Consider the following 21,297-nt stretch of genomic DNA (forward strand, 5'->3'; position numbering starts at 1 on the left):
CCAAACCAATAAACACACAAACGTTTAATATTAAGTGACGTCATAATTGTCCGCATACTAACTCAATCCAACCACATATTAATATCAACTTACTTAACTCAATATCAATTTACTTAACCCAATATCAACTTACTTAACCCAACACAATACTAACACAATACTAACACAATACTAACACAATATCAACTCAATACCAACACAATATCAACACCAACACAACACAACTAACCCAATTTAACCCAAATTTTCTTCATTAGCACATACTATGTTAGTAACTAGAGAAGATGCGATTGCTCGAGCAGCCGTAAGATTGGGAAAACTAGTTGAGTATGGTGGAAAGGAAACAAAAGACATTATAGAGCGGTTTAATGCGGTGGCTTTACGAGAAATGAACATTTCGGCTGAAGCACTTATGAATGCACTTGGCCAACTTTTCAAATGCGACTCGATGCAAGCCACTGAGAAGTTCTTAGTTCTAGATGTCTTCTATGATTTACTAGTGGATTTAGTAAGCCGGCGTGAAGAGATAGATTTGGGCGAAATTCCAGCTAGTCTTATGAAGATGAAGTTCATGAAGAATGAAAAGCATATTGAAAGAGCGATTATTGTTTATCTTAATGTGATTGTGCTTCTTTTACAAGTCAAAAACACTCAAGAGCACCGGATCAATATTTTCAAAGTGTTCTGTACTCTATTCATGACCAAGTCTTTCATTACTAGTACGCGTTGTGGTTACTTGATTCCCCATATGTTTAAGGAGTTCTTGAAAGGTCATCCGGAATTTATTGATAATCTACTGGATAATGAAGATAAGTTGGTTCTTTGTCCGCCCTTACTAGAAGCCGTTCTTTCTTCGCATAGCCAGATGAACAGTCGGTTATCACGTGTGATAGTGGTGGATTTCATTAGGCGTAAAACTAACTCAACTGTTCTCTCCTCAGTTGGTAAGGGGTTCTTAGACCCCTTCTACTACCAAGTCTACATGGAAAGAGAAACTGCGCCAGTGGAAACTCTAACACCTATTCTAAGCCAGAAGAAGTTCTTGGAGTACTTAGTTCTTGATACGTCCTTGCGGCTCACGGGCAAGAATATCTTAGATCGTACGATTGAAAAGATTCTTATGTCAGGGCCAATCCATCTAGTTCGAATGATTCGAAGCAGTGACGAACCAGAAGGTTGTGCTTATTGTCCTGTTGCCAATGACTTAATGAAGCACACGCAGACTAAAACTGAGTTGGAAGGACTTTTGGCCGAGTTCAACAAATCGGGCGCACTAGAACCGATCGTGACTTATCTCAAGTCGATTGGCTTTACTGAACCCGAGTTAGCAGCGGCCAGATACTTACGTGCCCATCCCGATACGAATTTATACATGCTAGGAAAGTATATTGGCAAGGAAAACCACCAGAACTTCCTTGCGGCCTTCTGCCAAAGCTTCTCTTTCATTGAGCATAGTATTCTATCGGCCCTTCGTGTCTTTCTGTTATGTTTCAACCTACCGGGCGAGGGACAACAAATCGAACGCATTATCTATGCTTTCTGCACACGCTATGCCGAGGAGAAGAAGCAGCACTTTGATACGATTCTTTCAGTAGCCATGTCAATCATCATTTTAAACACTAGCATCCATAATGTGAATATGGTTAAGAAGATTACCTTGGAAGAGTTTACCTCTATTGTTCGTGGTGACTGTCCTAATGTAGAAACTGATTATTTAGAGAGCATATATGAGCAGATCAAAAACCAAAAGCTGCAGGTTCCTCAGTCTAATGCTGCTTCCGTGGAGAACATTGATAGTATTGCTGCCCAGTCCGAGGCAGATGAAATGTTGCATAAAGAACGTCTGCCTAGACAGCCTGGAAAGTACTGTAGTCGTTGTAGCCAAATTGTTCATCTCTACATTCTTGAGCGCTATCAAATCAAAAATTATCTTATTGAAAACAGTTCGAACGCTGAAATCAGGGAGTTTATTGCTTTATGTATGCGTATCAATGCTCGGGCTATTGCTTTTAGTGTGATCCAAGACTCTCCCGATCTTAACTTTGTGCTGAGGTTGGTTTATGACTATCGCCACGAAATTCTTCATCTCTGGAAGTGTTTTGTCTCAACTCTATCGGCTCTCTGTGCAGCTAAAGAAGAATCACCTAATGGATCTCGTTTCTTCCGCACTATCTTTGCTTTTGGCAAGGAGACCAAAAAGGACAAGAAAACGATCTTTTCCGATAGTGAGTTAGATGAAATTTTATCAGTAACCAGTACGTTTTCAGATAGTTCGCTTACGGAAGTGGCTATGGATTTGCTTGCGGAGTTGGAAAAGTCTAAGTCCAAAGCTCTTGCCCAAGTGGCTTATCTCCTTGTCTACAAGAACCTTCAGCGCATTCATTTACTTACACCACTACTGGAGATATCTATCTCGTCCGCTCTATTCTTGCCTAAAGAGTTCGTGGCCATCTGCAGTGCTGCTCCTTTACTTGAGATGGTTGAGCTGCTATCAGATATTTCTTACAAAACCTCTAAACACACTTCTTCTGTTGTTCTGGCCGTTCTCCAGCACATCACCAACCGGTTTATCGAGCATCCTCCAACTGCCATCGAGATGGCAAAGACCGAAAAGTGGCTTATCACTCTAATCAGTTCGGAAGCTTTCAAACACCGCGAACAAGAAATACTCCAAAATATCTGGGATGCTATCGAGCAGCTAGCTCTACAGATAGACAGTTCGGGCCATGATTCCTTCGAAGTGTTTATTAAGCTCAAAGACATACTGAAAGAGAAGAATAAGCTTGTGATCATCACCAATACTCAAATGTACTACAAGAGCATCAACCGAGTACTTCTATGCTTAGATCTCGTGCAGAACGCCAAAAACAAAGAGACTGAAGCTCTACTACTCCAAGTCTTTTCCGATCTGCTGGAAAAAGATCTTGAAGGCATTGCTAGTATCCTTGAAAGTTGTGAAAACGTTCTGGAAAAGACACCCATCCACGAACCGCTTGGAAGACTTCTCTATGAGAAGATCAAAACTGATGATGGACAAAGCACCAAGTACCTCCAAAAACTCTTCTCTAAACTCAACATCAAGGCAACTGATACCGAAGAAGTGATCGACCTTTAATCATTCAATAAATACGTTCGTTAAATACAACAAGCAGTAGTTGGTCATAATTTTGTTATCTCTATCTAAGCTAAGGAAACTCCATGTCGTATTTATTGGGCTTGGCTTTGTTCAAAGCTCAGCTAAGTTTAATTAAGGTCTTGTTGGTCAGATATGTGATTCACCAATGAATCTTGCTAATTTGGGTTGGGCTAAATTTCACTTCCTCTTTAGGCTCTGGCTAAGATTGTAACTGTTATCATTAGTTGCGTAAGGTGTTTTTAACTATATCATTACCCCGTGCCTTCCGTCCTTTCCTACCGGATCTCTTGCCGGACCTGGATACTTTTGTTGAGGACTTCTTTCTCCGGTGACTGTTTTGGGCTAGGGATCTGGAGTTTTGTGTATTTCCTTCTACTACCCCTTCTTCAGCTTTAGTTGATTCACCTTCGCCATTTGCTTGTGGAGCTTCCTGGTTTGTGTTACTTTCTGGCTTCTCTTCTTTAGCTTCTACCCCTTCTTCAGCTTTAGTTGATTCACCTTCGCCACTTGGTTGAGAAACTTCCTGGTTTGTGTTACTTTCTGGCTTCTCTTCTTTAGCTTCTACCCCTTCTTCAGCTTTAGTTGATTCACCTTCGCCACTTGGTTGAGAAACTTCCTGGTTTGTGTTACTTTCCGGCTTCTTCTCTGTAGTAGTGTTTGTATTGACCGGTTCTTGCATAAGTTGCTTTGGCCCAGTAGCTGGAACAGGAGCTTGTTGGCTTGGGTTGTTTACCAGCTTCTCAAATCCCGTATTCGTCGTGCCTGATAACATACGCTTGACTTCAGGTGACAGAGTACATGTCTTGCCAGCCATCGAAGTAGAGCCGGGTTCTTGCATGACTTGCTTTGGCCCTGTATATGGAACAAGAGCTTGTTGGCTTGGGTTGTTTACCAGCTTCTTAAGTCCCGTATTCGTCGTGTCTGATAACATACGCTTGACTTCAGATGACAGAGTACATGTCTTGCCAGCCATAGAAGTAGAGCCGGGTTCTTGCATAACTTGCTTTGGCCCTGTATATGGAACAAGAGCTTGTTGGGTTGAATTACTTTCTGGCTTCTTCTCTGTAGTAGTGTTCTTGTGTTTGTTCACAAGCATAGACGGCTCTTCCTTGCCATTTGGTTGAGGAGCTTGCCCTTTCGTTTCATCCCTTTCTTCTGACTCCACACCAAAGCTAGCCTTTGAGTGCACGATCCCAGAGACCGGCTCGCCATTAATACTGCTCTCTTCCATCATTTTACCGCTTTCACTAGCTTCCTCGAGAACTGTGCTGCTGTTTCCCCCAACACTGCGGGTTGTTGTACTTAGTGCTGTCTTATTACCATTCAGCCCAGCTGTAGCTGAACTCCTAAGACCATTACCCGGCCATGATGGCATAGTCTGCAACAAATATACTGCACCGCCAATGAACAATGCTGATGCACCTATCACTAATATAAGAACTAGTATTTTGTTGTTTTTTCTTTCTTCCATAGATAAGAAGCTTGTTTTTGATTTTATAGTTATCTTTTAATTAATTTCGTCGCTCAACTTAGTCATTAATTATAATACTCCCTGTATAATATAATCTCCATGGTCTCAATTGGTCGTCCTTATAATATGCTTTCTTGCCTATATCTAATACACAATTATACCCGCCCCTGAATTTATTCGTCCAAGATATGATTTCACATGCAACATATTACTATCTTTGGATTTGTGTTTTAAAACAGCAAATAATCACAAGCAAGAGCTAGATAGATAAAGTTTATTTCAGTTCAGAAAACATGCGGTGTGTGAAATTGGGTTAGTGTCTATTACAGAAGGCTGTGCTTATTTCAATCGCCAAAAGTATCCTAGACAAGCTACATTGTCAAATATTCCAAATACGCATGGCTCTATTTCAACCCTCATGCAGCACAGATATGAATAAAGAAGATCAGACGGTGTTAGAGGATCTTTTCTTATCTTTATACTATACTGTAGTGTTGTCATACGACCACTATCACAATACTAATACGACCAATTTGGTCACTACTTACTATTCACTAGTTAGTACACACTACTTACTAACACTAACACTAACTTAGTATGACATTATACTCACACACCCGTATTTACTCAATAAATGGTACCCACATTTATCTCAAGGAATATCTTTAATAGAGTATGTATTAGTTAAGATGAACTTAGTATTAGGCACTACAGACACAACCTAGTATATCTATTGTCCCAACCCAAACCGCAAATTATCGCTATCTAAAGCTATGCCAGAAATTAAATCGTTTATTGGATCAATGCAACTTCATAAACTTATGAGGCTCTTCATTTAATAGCAGATGAACCCATTAGTTCTTTGACTCCTTGGTAGATTAAGACTTCTTGGTTTGGTTAGAGGCGTCTGCTGAGTTAGATGAGCTGCCTGGCCGGGTTGAATCACCAGCAGTTTGAACTTGTTCTGGTGCAATAGCTGGCTTCGCTGCTTGCTTTGAATTATCAGTAGGTGGAACTTGTTCTGGTGCAGTAGCTGGCTTCGCTGATTGTTTCGAATTATCGGTAGGTTGAACTTCTTCTGGTGCGTTAGATTGAACTTGTTCTGGTGCGGTTGGTGGGTTTGCTGATTGGGTTGAATCATCGGTAGGTTGAACTTGTTCTGGTGCAGTAGCTGGCTTCGCTGCTTGCTTTGAATTATCGGTAGGTGGAACTTGCTCTGGTGCGGTTGGTGGGTTTTCTAATTGGGTTGAATCATCGGTAGGTTGAACTTGTTCTGGTGCGGTTGGCTCAGTCTTGTCGCCTGCATTATTAACAGATGTGTTTGATTCATTAGTCGGACCGTTGGTTTTATCGGACTCTTCGCCACCATTAGACAGCTCAGATGCGCCCGCCGCCTTTTTATAGCTACCCGGGGTTTCTTGTTTGGTCAAAGCTGGCTCTGTTCTATGCTGTGTCGATATTTTGCTGCCAGTTAAGATGACATTTCCAGCAAGGCCTCCACTTGAGCTGCCATTAAAACTTCCGCCGCCATTAGAACCTCCATTGCCATTCGAGCCTCCATTGCCATTAGAAGCTCCACTGCCATTAGAAGCTCCATTGCCATTAGAACTTCCACTACTATTAGAACTTCCACTACTATTCTGGCTATTTGAGAACAAACCGTTTGAAGATGCGTCCGTTTGCATCCAATATACCGCAACACCTACACCAAAAGCTGTTACTGCCAGTAGTGAAATAACAACAATGAATGCTTTGTTGCTTTTGTTTCTTTCTTCCATAGATAAGAAACTAGTTTTTGTTTTATAGCTATCTTTTTAATTAACTTCAATTAATTGGATCCATATTGACATTACCATCAACTACCCCTAGGTGTCTTTGTATTTAATCTACTCCTAATACTATCCCCATCCAATTCCACTCCAACTCAATCCAACCCAATCCAAACTAATACTCTAAAGCTTTCTTTATTGCTATGTGAAGAAGTAGACAAGCTTATCTTTTCCGCCCGCCACAATCATGGCCTCCTGAATATCAATGGCAAATACTTGGTCCTTGCACACAAAGTCAGATAACAACTTTTTCTTCTCAACCGAGTAGACCTTAACTGTTTTGTCGGCCGAAGATGAAACCAATAAATTACCCGTTTTGGAAAACTTAGTCTGATAAGCCAATGACGTATGCGCTCGATAGATATGAGCTAAATACCCGTTCATCGAAGTCCACAACCTAACTGTCTTATCAAATGATGAAGTCGCAATATGAATCCCATTATTAGATATACTAACACAAGTAATAATGTCTTTATGACCAACCAACTTCTTTTTAGCCATAAACCGCCAAGTACCATCTTCCTCCCATTCCGTCCGCCAAATAATACCCGTCCGATCATCACTCGTACTCACCAAGAAACTCTTCCCTGATCCAAAGACGTACTCGTTCTTGTTCTGTAAGAACCGCCCCATATCTGTCCCATTATGCACGGCTAAATTAGTCACATTCTGTGTATGTCCTTTCAATGTTTGCACTAGAGTTCCTTCTCGGTTAGTCACTTTAATACTGAAGTCCCGACCGGCAGATAGTAAGTAGTCTCCAAAGTAAGCAACAGTTATCACTGGCTTTTCATGAAAGATACTTCTAAGATGACCAGCCAGTCCCCAAATCCCAGCACTAGAATCCCGACCTGCCGTAGCAAACTTCTCTGAGTCTTTCCGCCAGGAAATAGATGTAACTCCATCCCGATGCACCTTTTTCGAATAGATGATCTCCATTTCCGGCACACTGATCAATGATACACCTCCATCCATAGCACCTGCAGCTACATACTTAGAATTCGGCGAGAACTCTACTACCTGCACCCAGTGATGATGAACTCGGATGGCTTTAAGTGGTGATTTAGTAGAACTACACCAAAACCGCACTGTTCCATCACCAGAAGCCGAACAAATGTATTTACCACACGGACTGCCTTTAACCGATAGAATAGCAGCTTTATGGCCAGAACAAGAAGAAGCCATGTATCCAGGTGCACGTGTTTTCTTCTCTGGTTCATCTGGGTAGCAATAAATCTTCAAAGTCTCTTCATTAGTTGCTCGTTCGCTTTTAAGTGCATCTGCTAAAGATGTAATGATTTCTGATCCAAAGACAAACATTCTTATCTGATTATTCTGATTAATTTCAGGGGGTAACAGTTGGTAGAGTGATTCTTTAGTGATTGATACGGGTAATTGCACTACAGGACCCAAAAGAACGTCATCATGAGAAACAAATTGTGCAATGACTTGTGAATCCATAAAATTTCTGCTAATCGCCATCATAAATGACGTCATTATGATATGAATTGGGTTGGTTTGTGTTAGTATTGAGTTGGTATTGAGTTGGTATGGTTTGAGTTAGGATTGAGTTAGTTTGAGTTCGTATTTAATTGGTGTGTAGATAGATGAATAAAGGAGTAAATTATGAATTGAAATTAAAGTCTTCATAATTGGATTGGTATTTGGATTAGATTTGGATTTAGTTTGAGTTTAGTTTAGATTTATATTGGTTTTGGCTTGATTTGATTTGGTATTAGTTAGTTTGACTTAAGTTTATGTTAACATGGGATAGATAAGATAAGATTAGAATAGATTGAGATAGGATAAGATGAGATGAGATGGGAAGAGGATAAGATTGGAAGAGGATTAGAATAGGATAGGATAAGATTATAATATGATGATAACAGTATTAGAATAGATAAGGTGAGATGGGAGTAAGATAAGATACGAGTGAGTTAAGATGGAAATAAGATAAGGCATGAATAAGATACAAATAAGTTATGAATAAGATATGATAGGAGGTGTGGTGGTTGTTTTATAATTGTAAGTAGTAGATCTATTTATTGACTATTTAAGGACGAGAGGCGTATCTTTGGATTGGAAGGTAAACCGACACTCAAGATTCATAGAGATTAGCTCAGTTAAGAGATACTTAAAGACATAAGGAAACTCAGTGCGTACAATATTACGGGCTGAGTTACAAGTCGTGCATTTCCAAACTTGGAAGAAACAAAGAGTATTACACTCACGGCAAATATTCATAATAGTCCCATCACTACATTTCATCATTCGGTCTTGAATAAGTGAAGAAGCACCATGAGAGATAAGAACATCCCGTTCCATTTCTCCCAAACGAATACCTCCAGCTCGTTTTCGTCCACCAATCGGCTGCTTAGTAAGATTATGAATAGGACCAGTAGTTCTAACTTGGAACTTATCATTAACCATGTGCCGCAATCGCTGATAGTAAACAATTCCAAAGAAGATCTCTACTTTAAGTGGCTTACCAGTCACTCCCGAGTAAAGAGTTTCTCCTCCACCCCGACGGTATCCATGCGCTTCCAATAAATCACCAAAGTACTCATGAGCTTTCAAAGACTCGCCATACTTGAACATAGAACCATCTTGGAACTCACCAGACATAGCTCCAACTTTAGTAGCCATATTCTCAATGAACATCCCAATAGACATTCGACTAGGGAAGGCATGAGGATTAATAATAAGATCGGGTGTAATACCAGATTCAGAGAAGGGCATATCTTCATCTTCATAAAGAATAGAACAAACACCTTTTTGACCATGACGACTACTGAACTTATCTCCGATAGTAGGAATACGTGGAATACGTGACTTAATAAGAGCAGCACGTTTACCAATCTCAGAATTAAAAACAGCAACAGAATCAATCCGCATCTCTTCCATACTTTTGTTTTTAGTCGGAACCTCAGTAAAAGTCTCTTCATCACGAATTGTATAGATAGTGTCCTTATCTTTAATTACTTGGGCAATTGAAGGAAGACCATCTTCACTCTGTAAAGTACCTAGATGTAAGGATTTAGTCTTATCTAAATTGATTGATTCAGATTTCAAAATTGAACCTCGCATAAACCCTCTATCAACACTAGCCTTATTCAAAATAACTGCATCTTCCAAATCATAACCCGTATATGAGATAATGGCAATCATAATATTCTTACCAATCGGATAGTCTTTGAGTTGGTAGTTCTTATAGATATTAGTATGGAAGAGAGGAATTTGCGGATATTCGAACTCATAAGTCTTCTGATCAGTCCGGTACTTTTGCGAGTAAGGCGGAGTCCCCATTGATTGCTTAGCCATTTGGCACTGGTACATATTTCGAGGACTCGGATTAAGATTACCAAGTGGAGTTGATCCGGCTACTAAACTCAACATATTAGTCTTATCTATTTCTTGATGAGTAGCTAGAGGAGTAGGTGTACCCCCAAGATTTTGTAGTTGTAAGAAGACTTGTTCAGTTGTTCCTATGTACTCTGTTTTGTTTTCTTGGTAATTATGAACTGGACGCATTAATCGGTTGGGAGAATTGATTAAAAAGATAGACTTTTGGGAAGCAGGTCCATTTTGATAAAACACTTCTAGATAGATATACTTTTGATTTTGAACTTTCTTTCTTCTAATCAAACTAACAAAATTATCAGCTTCATCTTCGGCGACAAAGCCAACTACCTGGCCATTTTGCACTACCGGTACACCCTTAATATAAGCACCCCAAGAAAGAACTAGACCGCATTCTACTAAGTCCTGAACGGGCATACGTTTTAGTTCGTAAGAGATTTCACACTGATTAGATAGATGGGTAAGTAGTCCACAAGGTGAACCATCTGGTGTATGTACGGGACAAAGGAATCCCCAAGATTCAGGTAAGAGTTTACGTACGGTTGTAGTTCTTATCTCCTGGAAGTAAGCCCCACGATGAACCGAACGGAAATGACTGAAGAACCGCCAGAAGTTCAAACGTTCAGCTATAATAACAAACCCAGCTTGTTGCATACTGGCAAAGTTAGCTAAGTTGCCAATACTAAGTATACCCGTACTGATCAACCGATTAAATACCGAAGAAATATCAAAGAAAGCCGCTTTAAACAGACTATCTATCAACTTAGTATCAGTAATTGGTCGAGAACGAATGATAACATTACCTAGTACGTATCCCATTAAATTACGGCGCATAATCACTAAACGATCAGCGAAAATTTCCGTAAAGATATCTCCAGGCGTAATAACTTCATGCATCATTACTGAATCAGAATTATCAGGAGTGATCTTTTCAGCCACTTGTAAGAAGAGTTTAGATAGACATAAAATCAACAAATTATACTTATCTTCATTCTTCTCCAAATGAACGGCTAAAGTCTCTCTTAAAAAGCGTTCGCCATACTCAATATCATTTTCAAGATAGATATGGTTTTTGATTAGATTTTGAATTTCGGCCGGTTCAGTAGGTATACTCCTTTTCTCTACAGTTGTGGTACGGGCTGGACCATCAAGTAAAATAGAGTGGGAAGTTACTTCAAACAAAACTTTGAACCATTTGCCCAGATAAGCCAGTGCTTCGTTTTGAGTATAACTCTTATGAAAGGCAAAGCTCTGAATTAACAAATCGGCATACTGAACCATATCTGGATCATCATTTAAAGCAGCACATAAATCACGATGTATTTCCTTATCAGTCCGACCAGAAAGTGCTCTAAGAATTGGGGTTAAAGGAATATAGTACTCCCTCATCCCATAACGAACTTTAACACGCACTGAATGATCTGATAGATAGTGTAAAACAAAAATACTAACTCGACCATCCAATCGGGCCGACTTAAATCCAACGGCATGACTAGTACCATTCTTAATCTTCTTAGCCAAAGAAGGCCGAAACAAACCATAAGGCACATACTTCTTCTGAGTCTGAATAAAACGACACAACTTCTCTAATCCGTTACAGATAAAGTAGCCTCCTAAATCATTAGGATCTTCTTTAGCTTTAATACGCATATCAGCCGACATACCAGCCAAATGGCACAAGTCACTGCCAAGCATAATAGGCAGAGTACCTATACTAACGGTTTTTTGGCTACACATACCATTTTGATCGATCACTAGATTAAGTCTTATCTCACCACGATAAGTACGAGCAGTTTGTCGGCACAAAGAAGGTAAAGCTGGGATCGATCTAGTAGTCTTTTTAGTCTTTCCATCGACAAGTAACGGTTTATCTATTTGAATAGAATCGACTGAAATCTTCAAATGATTTTCAAACTTATCTCTAATTGATACTGGTTCAAATTGTCTAGCCATACGAGGTATAGATACATTCAAAAAATGGTTAAAGGAATTGATATGGGGAATTGCCAAATCTGCTGTATTCCGAGTCATAATAAACCAGCAAAAAAAAATAGCATAAAGAGATCTCTTCCTTTATCTTTCGTGTACTTTCCTTTGATTTTAATGTCGTACTTCTTTTCCTTGTTCTTTCCAATCTTAATTCTCTCTTTCTCCTCTATTTTCTCATCATTTATCATCTATTTTCACAACAATTTTGAAATCACTTTTTAAATCACATTCATAACTTCATCTTAAGTTTAGTTTGAGTTTAGTTTAGGTTAGGTTAAGTTTAGTATTTGAGTTAAGTTGATTTGGTATTTGAGTTAAGTTAAGTTGAGTTAAGTTAAGTTGAGTTTAGTTTAGCATTGGGTAGAGTTAAGTTAAAGTTGAGTTTAGTATTGAGTTAGGTTAAGTTTGGTTAAGGTTGAGTTTGGTTAAGGTTGACTTAAGTTAAGGTTAAGTTAAGTTGAGTTTGGTATTGGACGGAGTACTAATCCAAATATCAACCTAAGCTAAACTAATCCAAATATCAACATAAACTAAACCAATTCAAATATTAAACGACTACAATTTAATTCAATCTAAATACTACCACCCTATCAAAACACCAACCCAACACAACACCAACACAACCCAATACTAACACAATACAAACACTACTGCAATCTAATTCAAAACAACACGACACTAGCCCAGCTAGATACTTCAAAATTAATTTCATTGGTTAGTATACATGACAAAACACAACACTCTAGAAGATCCAAATGCTAATGCCTGTGCCGTACAAAGGGAACAAGAAGAGACCAGACGTAGACGTGAAAAGGAAGACCGCGAGAAAGAGGAACACGATGCTTATCTACGCAGAATTCGTGAACTTATTCAAGAAGACAAAAAGAGTAATGCTGAAGCAGCTCTTCTTAAAGGCCAACTAATTGAACAGTCTGTTGTGACTACTAAAACTCCAATTGTTCCTCTTCAGTCTACTCATTGTGCCTATTTACCTAAAAAGGAAATTGCCGACCAAATTACCATCAAACTTATTTATGACGCCAGACTAACCAATGTTGTTTCCCTCAGCCCCAGCACTACTCTAGCCGATCTCCAAGCTCAAATCAAGCAACATTTCGGACTCAAAAAGTCCAAAATCTACACCATTCCCAAAGGAGAACTTGATCTCAAAAACACCCAACTAACTCTAGCCCAACTTGGCATTGAGAACATGGACGTCCTCCACATCCAAAAGGGATAACCCAACCAATAAACGTACAAAGTCTTCATCACTACTTTCACTTAAGTTACCCAATACTAACCCCATATCATCTAACATAGATTGTCTAATACAGATTATCCAATCAAAATCAACTAATGTATATCACCTAATCAAAATCAAACATCACCTAACCAAAACCAAAACCAAACATAACAAAACCTAATCAAAACCCAACCACACCACACCTAACCCAACCCAACCCAACCTAATTCAACTTAACTTAACGTATATCAAATAAAATCAAAATTCAAACCAAACTTAACGCATACCAAATAAAATCAAAATCAAAATTCAAACCCAATATCAACTTAAGTCAACTTAACTTAATACAACACCAACTTAACCAAACACTAACTCAACCCAATACTAAACTCAACTCAAACCAACTCAATTCTAAATACTTTTTCTTTTTAGCCCATTTAGATGGAGTCTTCACTAACTAATACTCTGATTGACTTTTTGGAAGGAAATCATTTAAGTGGAAAGAGATTCTACGTGGAATCCATGCAAAGAGCGATTGAAGAGAACAGACGGGCTATTCCAATTCGATTTTCGGATGTTTTAGAGTATAATCAAGAGATTGCGATTGCGATGAAGAGAAGTTTTGCCCGAGTTGAGCCAGAATTAAGAAAAGCACTAGATATGGTAGCGGCTAAACACTTTCCAGAATTTGGAGATAAAGGTGTACGCAACAGGAAAGAGTCTTTTATGCCTTGTATTTATGGTTTAGATATGCTTTATTCCGTACGAGATCTTAAAACTGAACTATTGGAACAACTAGTTTCCTTTTCGGGTATTGTTACTCGTACAGCTCAAGTCCGGCCAGAGTTACTAGAAGGAACCTTTGTCTGTTTAGAGTGTAAAGCAACTATTAAGAAGGTTTCACAAGAAAGGAAGTACAGACAGCCCATGCACTGTCTTAATCCCATGTGTATGAACCGTAGTAAGTTTAAGCTAGTTGTTGAGGATAGTCTCTTCTGTGACTGGCAGAGAATTCGTGTGCAAGAACCGGTGGGTGAAACAGAGAATGCCCATGTAATTCCCCGAACGATTGAAGTTCTATTACGTGATGATTTAGTGGAGTTAGCTAAGCCTGGGGATAATTTAGTGGTAACGGGGTACTTGATGGCTGCTCCTAGTACTCGGGATGTATTAGGACATAGTAATTCGGCTAAGGTCGGGTTGAGTAAAATGCCTGAAGCTGAAGCTAGTCGGGGGAAGAGTTTACAAAGTCAGAGTATTAATCATGACTTGGTCTTTAGGGCCGTATCTATTTCTCGGGTGCAGTACGATCCATATACTTCTTTGATTGATAAGAGCAAAGATAAGGGAGAAGAGTTGTTATCTCCTATGGATAAGATCAAAGTTAATGCGATGTTACAAACACCTGGACTACTTACTAAACTGGCTAATAGTTTGTTTCCTTCTATTTGTGGGCATGAGAATATTAAGATAGCTATTCTGTTGATGTTAGTGGGGGGAACTTCTAAGAAAACAGCTGATGGTATTTCCTTAAGAGGAGACATTAATATTCTACTGGTGGGAGATCCGGGGACGGCTAAGTCACAATTATTGAAGCAAACGGTTTCTTTGGTAGATCGTGGGGTGTATACGAGTGGGAAAGGTTCAAGTGCAGCTGGTTTAACGGCTAGTGTGGTTAAGGATGAAACGGGAGAGTTTAGTATTGAGGCGGGTGCACTTATGCTTAGTGATAGTGGAGTGTGCTGTATTGATGAGTTTGATAAGATGGATGAGAAAGACCGAGTGGCTATTCATGAAGCTATGGAGCAGCAGACGATTACTATTGCTAAAGGAGGTATTCATGCTACACTAGGGGCAAGAGCTAGTATTTTAGCGGCTGCTAATCCGGTTAAGGGACGGTATGATTTGAAGAAGACTTTACGCCAGAATGTTCGGCTTAGTCCACCAATTATGTCTAGATTTGATTTGTTTTTTGTTTTGATAGATAGTATCAGTATTGAGCACGATCAGATTATTTCTAACTATATTTTGAAAAACCATATGAACTATCCCCAAACAACGGAAATAGTTGATGTACCTTTTACTACCAATGATGTTAAGACTTTCATTAGAGCCGTTAAGTATAAGGAACCTTCTATTTCTAAGGAGGCTGAACAAACTATGCTGGAGAAGTACTTAGAGATTAGGAGGAACAATAGCAATCACTCATTTGCTCCAACACCACGACAGTTAGAGAGTATTATTCGACTAAGTGAGGCGGTGGCTAAAGTCTATAATCTAGATGTTGTTACGCCTGAATGTGTTGAGCAGGCTTTCTTACTTGTGTCTGGATCGATAATGAACATTATTAGTGATGACATTAAAATCACGGTTAGTGATCAGGTGGGAGAACGAGAAGTACTTGTATCCTATGATGAGTATATTAAGATGACTTCTGCTTTGATTTACATTATGCAAGCTAAGAGTGCTAGTGAGCCGCTTACTAAAGATGATCTTATTCGTGAGTATATAGAGAAGCACGAGTATGCCATTAATACGGAAAGTGAGTATCTTGATCTGCAGAACAAAGTCTTAGCACTTATCATGCATTTAATTAACAAAGAAGGCGTCTTCTATATTGATGAGGAGAGTGATCGTGTCTATTTACATCCGAATTATAACAGTATCTGATTAAGTCAGTTACAAGATATTAAAATAAACCGTTTATTTAATGAGAGATTAAACTATAAGATACTACAGACCAAGATATTAAACTAAAAGCCTTCAGAGAAAGGTTATCCTCATGACTAATCAGTGAGATTCCCGCTTTTCTCTCATCATCAGGCAGGGGGTCTAAAAATAAAACGAGTATCTACTGGATTAGTTAAGTTTAGTATTAAGTTGGATTGAGTTAAGTTAGGGTGGTTTGGGTTGGGTTGAATTGAGTTGAGTTGAGTTAGTATTAGGCTGTGTTTAGATATGCGTGTGTTAGTATTGGTTTGGGTTGGTTAGGTTAGTATTGGGTTGGTTTGGGTTAAGTTGGTTTAGTGTTAGGCTAAGTTAGTGTGGTGGTAAGGAAGTGGATGAGTTAAATATTGCTAGTAGTGCTTTGGTTAAACGGCTTTTATTGGATTAGTGTTGGGCTGGTATTGGGCTGGACTGGTTGAATCTCTTGCTAGGTTGCTTAGGGTCAAGTTCATTGAAAGGGGTGGATGATGGCCGTTTTAGTGAAGATTTAAACGGGGTTAGCAATGGTGGTTGCGGGGGGTGGTAGGATTGTAGGGATTCTGGATAGATCACGACATGAGGTTTCTGGCAGTGGTTTAGGAAAAAGAGACGAAGCTCCTCTATGGTGATCGTCTGGAGAGTGGCTATAAACGTTTTCTGGTAGTGTAAGTCATTCCAAAACTCATCGCAGCCGAAGAGTATAGCTGTCTTATCGAAGATGTTGCTGGAGCTATTAACTTTAGTAAACGCATTCTGTATTTGTTGCTTGTAGGCATCAAACTGTTGAGGAGTGAGTTTGTAAAGCATCCAAAGCACGTATCTTTGATAGGCTATAGTTGTGCTGATAAGCGCATCAGAATCATATTGTCCGCTTAAAACATGATCCATAATAATAGTCTCATCGAAGATAGTAACCGACTGCACAAGATCATTGAGAATCCTTGGATCAAAGTTTAGCTTTGATAAAGCATGATAATCAGGCGGGGCTCCTGATGGGTTGTGGGGTGGGTTTGTTAGTTGCGTATATACCCAGGCTTCTATTTCTTGGATATTAGAATGGTTGGCGAGGTGTGTTGGTGGGAAGCAACCAAGCAATAAATAGTATGCCAGGATCTGGTAGTTGCTTTTTTGGATGGTTTGGTTTGGATTAATATGGAAATATCCAACGAAGGCTGAGATCTCTTTTGTTTTCGGTGCTTTGTGAGTGGATGCCTCGTGCAGGCTAATTAGTTCGTACTTAGTATATGGCTCGGGTTTAATGTGCTTTTTGACCGTTTTAATGATGGCATGGAAGAGGTTGACTGGCGCATTTTCAACTCTTATTTTGATTGAGGCTTTATTAACGGCCGATATGCCTAAGACAGTGTTGTTTTCCAAAATGTATTCGTAGCATTGCGCAGGGGTGTATAGAGGTATTTGCCAGATACGAGAGAACATGCATTTCTGTATAGGTCGTGATGATTGCTGGGCTTTGTTCATAAAGAAGTTATAGGCCTTAGACATAGCTCTGTCTTCCTGGGCGGCAGTGGCATGATGGGTTTTGTAGAGTAAAAAGAACACATCGAGTATATCGTTAATTCCTGTGTTCGATCCGCGAACAACAACTGTGATCTTGCCATTGTCACTAACCTCAGTCTCTATAAGCACTTTGGCCCGTTCCAGCCAGGGCTGATGAGAGGTTCTGATTTCATCTAATACTACTAGCACGCGAGCAAGGTGCCAGATATAGCTTTGAATGCTGTTAAGATACTCGATGGTATTGAGTATAACAATAGCTATTGCGTGGGGAGCGGGTTGGGAGCTGGCGAAAAAGCATGCTTTAAGACCGGGTTCGTTATGCCTGTTGTTGTATACTGTAGGGGGCGAGTTGCTGAGCGGATTAGCAGGAGGTATGTTGGATGGGGTTTCTGGGAAGAATTCAATCGGGTCGGGTAGAATCCGGAGTGGGGCTAGTTGTGGCCGCTTATTTGGCCTGGAGCTAGAAGTGGTGCTCTTTGGTTGAGGTGTGGGGCTGGAATTATGTGAGCTAGACTGCTGATTATCTAAAGGAGTCTGAGTTTGGCCTTGTTCAGGGGTGAAGTTACTTAGGCAGATAATGTTTTTGACTTCTTCGGCTTTCCTGGTTGTTTCTGGTATCGGTTGAACCATTGGGGTGGCGGATGCTCGTCCTGGCATTTGCCGCCAGTGAACATGGTTGAGTTTGCCGCATACATGCCAATTATTTCGGTCCATTGCTGTATCAACTAGGGCATCCATGTTGTAAGCCTCCATAGGAGAAGCCTCTGCCATGAAGACAAACTTAATGATATCCGCTGGGTCAATAAAGAACATCTGGACTGAGGCTAGATTGGCAAGAGCACCTAATAGTATGCCAGGATCTGGTCTCGAGCCGGGTAATATGGTTTCATTGTAGAACCGATATAAAGCCCCATCGGGTTGTCTGTAATATGCTTTGATCGCTTGAAGAAAACCTTCTATTAGATCTAGAACCTCAGGAATATGGAGTTCCTCAGTGCTGTCGACTTCGATGGTCATATAAATAGCTAGCATGGTTTCCAGAGAGATTAAAGGCATACTTTTGATCCGAACACCATTACTGAAGCGGGTTCGAAGATAATCGGTGTATAATAGGTTGCAATAGCCGAGTAGATGGTAGACGTCAGATAGGGAATGCATAATGTTGGTTATGACGCCATCAATCAATGGGATAAGAAGAGTAATTGTTGATTTTTCGGATGGACTTAAAGAACAGACCTTTTTAGGATATATCAGTAATTGAGGGGGATTAACCAAGTGATAGGGCGTTGTAGCATTAAATGGATACATTCTGGGTGATAGGCGTTGGTGATGCTGGTGGAACTGGCGATTTAGAAAGTTAAGTATATTGGTCGGTTTGTTGGGAGTAACCACTGTAAGTCGGCAATTCGGAAAAGAGAGCGTAGCGGCCCATTCCTTAGTGATTTGGGCATCGGAAAGATGGGTTTCGGGTGTGTCTGGCTGTGGGTTTGGAAAACATTGTTCTTTGACTTTGGCAATTATCTCTGGTGTTGGCGGGGAAAGAATAGATGAGTGTAGGAGTTTGAAGGGAACTAGAGATGTGAGACCATTTGAGGCGAACTCGATAGTGATGAAATTGCCGCTATCTGTGACTTTATGGGCCGCGGGATTGGCTAGGAATTCTCTACACTCAGGATTGCTGTTTTCGGGCTTTAGCTTGTGTTTGAGAAGTGCTTCTAAAAGGCGACTGAGATTCTTATCTCTGGTCGATGCAGTGCAGTGGTGCTTCTTGATAGAAATACTAATATGGGTGACTGGGCTATTGGGGTGGGCGATGATAAGGTATTTAAGACCATTGGGGAGAGTGGAATATTCGCATTTGAGTTGTTCTACACGTTGGCCGCCAACGTCCATACTTTGACTTGATATGTTAAACAAGCACAAGACGGCCAAGAGAATTAGACTTATCTTGGTTAGTAATCTTTTTGATCGTTTACCCATGGGTTAGAAATTAAAGACAAAAGCCCTAAATAAGGCAATATCCTCATCAGATTACCATAAAAGGAAATCTCCAAAATTAGAATTAAAATAGTGGCTGGTATGGAAGACCAAAATCATCTTGACATCATAACAATTTGATTTTCAACCCAATACTACCTCTTAATCAATAAATTAAACCCAATCCAATCCAACCCAATAGCAACACTATACATACTCTATTAAAGGCTTTTCTTGAGACCTGTGCTGACACCTTTTATTAGATAAAATATGGTTGTGAGTAAGAGTATGACGTCATATCAAATGTAGATAAAATATACAAAATAAAGTGGTCAAAGAACCCTGGTTCTACTAAATTTACGCGTTCGTAGTAGTGAGTAGTGAATGTCTTTGCCAGTGGTCAGATTGATTGTGTGAAATAAGAGTTTTGGTTAACATGGCAGCAAGACAATAGCCCCAAGCACATAGCCAGATGTAAGCACCAACCGGATTAAGTTGGTGGTGGGGCTGGTTTGCGAACACTAACCACTTTCTATCTCATCGCACATTGCTTGCTACTTTGTTTATAGTCTTGTTCTAGAGTTATTGGGTTAGTATGGTATTAAGATTAAAACAGTGGCCATAGATCAGTTTTGATCGAAGTAATAGGCATATATTTGGAGAATAGGAGAATAGAATGAAATTATCCTTTGAAGCATTAGGGGTTTGTCTGGCTTGGTTGTTGGGCTGGGGTGGCGACATGACTATAGCCGATGACGTAACAGCAGCAGAGTATGACAAGTGCATTCAGACGAGTAATGGTCGGATGTTTTTGGATAATGCCATTTGGTATGATACTAATCCAAACTGCAGACAGATAAACTATAATAATAGGGTGATACTTGACGCTACCGGACTGTCTAAACGGCATTTAGGGTATTGGGAGGATTTGCTGGCCTCCGGATTACTAAGTGAGTCCGACGCCACCCCAATTATTGGAATGATAGATAATTGCCACATAATTGACGAGCCGGATATTAAGAGGTGCGATTTTGACCCTGAGAAGGATTCTCTATCATATGCGTTGGATGCGACTGTAAAGGAGCTTGATTTTTGCCATAAACGGGCTTGTGACTATGCCGCAAGACTTGGAAACATAACTAAGAGTACTACGGGGTCTAAAATTATGTCTTTGATTAACTCCAGTTTGGTGTATAGAAGTAATCGTAGGATCAGAGTACTTGAAGAGGATGTTCTTAAGGATTATTTGAAGTGGTTGTTTTACTATAATCCGTTCAAGCCACTGGATTTTACTGAGGATGATATCAAAAAAGCGGTTGAGGTTTGGAAGAGACTGATAAATGAGCCTTCGTCATACATCACAAACCACTGTGCTGAGCACCAACTTAGACACTTCTTGTACGATGTACTAAAGATAAAGCTACTGGCCTCTAGCTTTTTAAACCTTTCTAATACCGAACAGGACATCTATGTCAATGGTACAATTCCCAGAGCAAATAAGGGCGTTATGAATGCTATCTTGCAACTGAACGTTATTGCTATCATAAAAAGCATGCCAACGCACGAAGCAGCCCAGAAGATATACAGAGATCTAGAGCCGATTACTCAACTAGGATGGTGGTATTATGAGCAATTTAAAGCAACTGACCTTAAGTACCGGTTGGAGGAGTTCCTTAATAGTATGTCTCCGCAGTATAGAGCTTTAGAGTTTCCGCTCGAGCAGATTAAGCAATGGGCAGAGGACATGAGAGCAGTAGCAGCCCATTTTGAACTTACACTGAATAAAACCAAGCGATTGCAAGCTGAGATTAAGCCATACTTAGCCAAAAACATGACAGCCAGCAGTATTCATGAATGTGTAGAATATGTAGCTAGCTCCTCATCTATTTCCTCGCCCAATCCTTGGTGGCTGCCCAATTCTCCCATCTTTCATGTAGCCATATGCAGCCTGTTCTGGGCCCGTCTCACTCATCTACTTGAACTATCTTCTTGATAGCTCCTCTTCTCACCCACTCAAGCACAGCAAGCTAAACCTTGTACATCCCATCCCAACACAACACAACTTTAT

The 21,297-nt window shown here is 40.0% G+C and overlaps 9 protein-coding genes across 9 annotated transcripts; 4 read left to right on the forward strand and 5 right to left on the reverse strand.

Moving 5' to 3' along the window:
* Window positions 1-265: 265 nt before the first annotated feature.
* NEHOM01_0996 (uncharacterized protein) lies at window positions 266-3,115 on the forward strand (the record flags this gene model as incomplete). The annotated part of the gene is made up of 1 exon (XM_051489874.1): window positions 266-3,115. One exon carries the CDS (start codon window positions 266-268, stop codon window positions 3,113-3,115), a length of 2,850 nt encoding a protein of 949 aa, XP_051345834.1.
* A 241-nt stretch (window positions 3,116-3,356) lies between these two features.
* Window positions 3,357-4,607, reverse strand: NEHOM01_0997 (uncharacterized protein; the record flags this gene model as incomplete). Its single annotated transcript, XM_051489875.1, has 1 exon — window positions 3,357-4,607. One exon carries the CDS (start codon window positions 4,605-4,607, stop codon window positions 3,357-3,359), a length of 1,251 nt encoding a protein of 416 aa, XP_051345835.1.
* An 878-nt stretch (window positions 4,608-5,485) lies between these two features.
* Window positions 5,486-6,385, reverse strand: NEHOM01_0998 (uncharacterized protein; the record flags this gene model as incomplete). The annotated part of the gene is made up of 1 exon (XM_051489876.1): window positions 5,486-6,385. The coding sequence occupies one exon, from the start codon at window positions 6,383-6,385 to the stop codon at window positions 5,486-5,488; it is 900 nt and encodes a 299-aa protein (XP_051345836.1).
* A 192-nt stretch (window positions 6,386-6,577) lies between these two features.
* On the reverse strand, window positions 6,578-7,918 carry NEHOM01_0999 (ribosome assembly protein 4; the record flags this gene model as incomplete). Its single annotated transcript, XM_051489877.1, has 1 exon — window positions 6,578-7,918. One exon carries the CDS (start codon window positions 7,916-7,918, stop codon window positions 6,578-6,580), a length of 1,341 nt encoding a protein of 446 aa, XP_051345837.1.
* A 567-nt stretch (window positions 7,919-8,485) lies between these two features.
* On the reverse strand, window positions 8,486-11,827 carry NEHOM01_1000 (DNA-directed RNA polymerase I subunit RPA2; the record flags this gene model as incomplete). The annotated part of the gene is made up of 1 exon (XM_051489878.1): window positions 8,486-11,827. One exon carries the CDS (start codon window positions 11,825-11,827, stop codon window positions 8,486-8,488), a length of 3,342 nt encoding a protein of 1,113 aa, XP_051345838.1.
* Window positions 11,828-12,509: 682 nt separating this feature from the next.
* On the forward strand, window positions 12,510-13,025 carry NEHOM01_1001 (uncharacterized protein; the record flags this gene model as incomplete). The annotated part of the gene is made up of 1 exon (XM_051489879.1): window positions 12,510-13,025. One exon carries the CDS (start codon window positions 12,510-12,512, stop codon window positions 13,023-13,025), a length of 516 nt encoding a protein of 171 aa, XP_051345839.1.
* A 444-nt stretch (window positions 13,026-13,469) lies between these two features.
* NEHOM01_1002 (DNA replication licensing factor MCM6) lies at window positions 13,470-15,698 on the forward strand (the record flags this gene model as incomplete). Its single annotated transcript, XM_051489880.1, has 1 exon — window positions 13,470-15,698. One exon carries the CDS (start codon window positions 13,470-13,472, stop codon window positions 15,696-15,698), a length of 2,229 nt encoding a protein of 742 aa, XP_051345840.1.
* A 441-nt stretch (window positions 15,699-16,139) lies between these two features.
* NEHOM01_1003 (uncharacterized protein) lies at window positions 16,140-19,232 on the reverse strand (the record flags this gene model as incomplete). The annotated part of the gene is made up of 1 exon (XM_051489881.1): window positions 16,140-19,232. One exon carries the CDS (start codon window positions 19,230-19,232, stop codon window positions 16,140-16,142), a length of 3,093 nt encoding a protein of 1,030 aa, XP_051345841.1.
* A 673-nt stretch (window positions 19,233-19,905) lies between these two features.
* Window positions 19,906-21,222, forward strand: NEHOM01_1004 (uncharacterized protein; the record flags this gene model as incomplete). Its single annotated transcript, XM_051489882.1, has 1 exon — window positions 19,906-21,222. The coding sequence occupies one exon, from the start codon at window positions 19,906-19,908 to the stop codon at window positions 21,220-21,222; it is 1,317 nt and encodes a 438-aa protein (XP_051345842.1).
* Window positions 21,223-21,297: the final 75 nt, after the last annotated feature.

Source organism: Nematocida homosporus, assembly GCF_024244095.1.
Source record: "Nematocida homosporus strain JUm1504 chromosome Unknown 4523, whole genome shotgun sequence".
Classification (NCBI taxonomy): domain Eukaryota; kingdom Fungi; phylum Microsporidia; genus Nematocida; species Nematocida homosporus.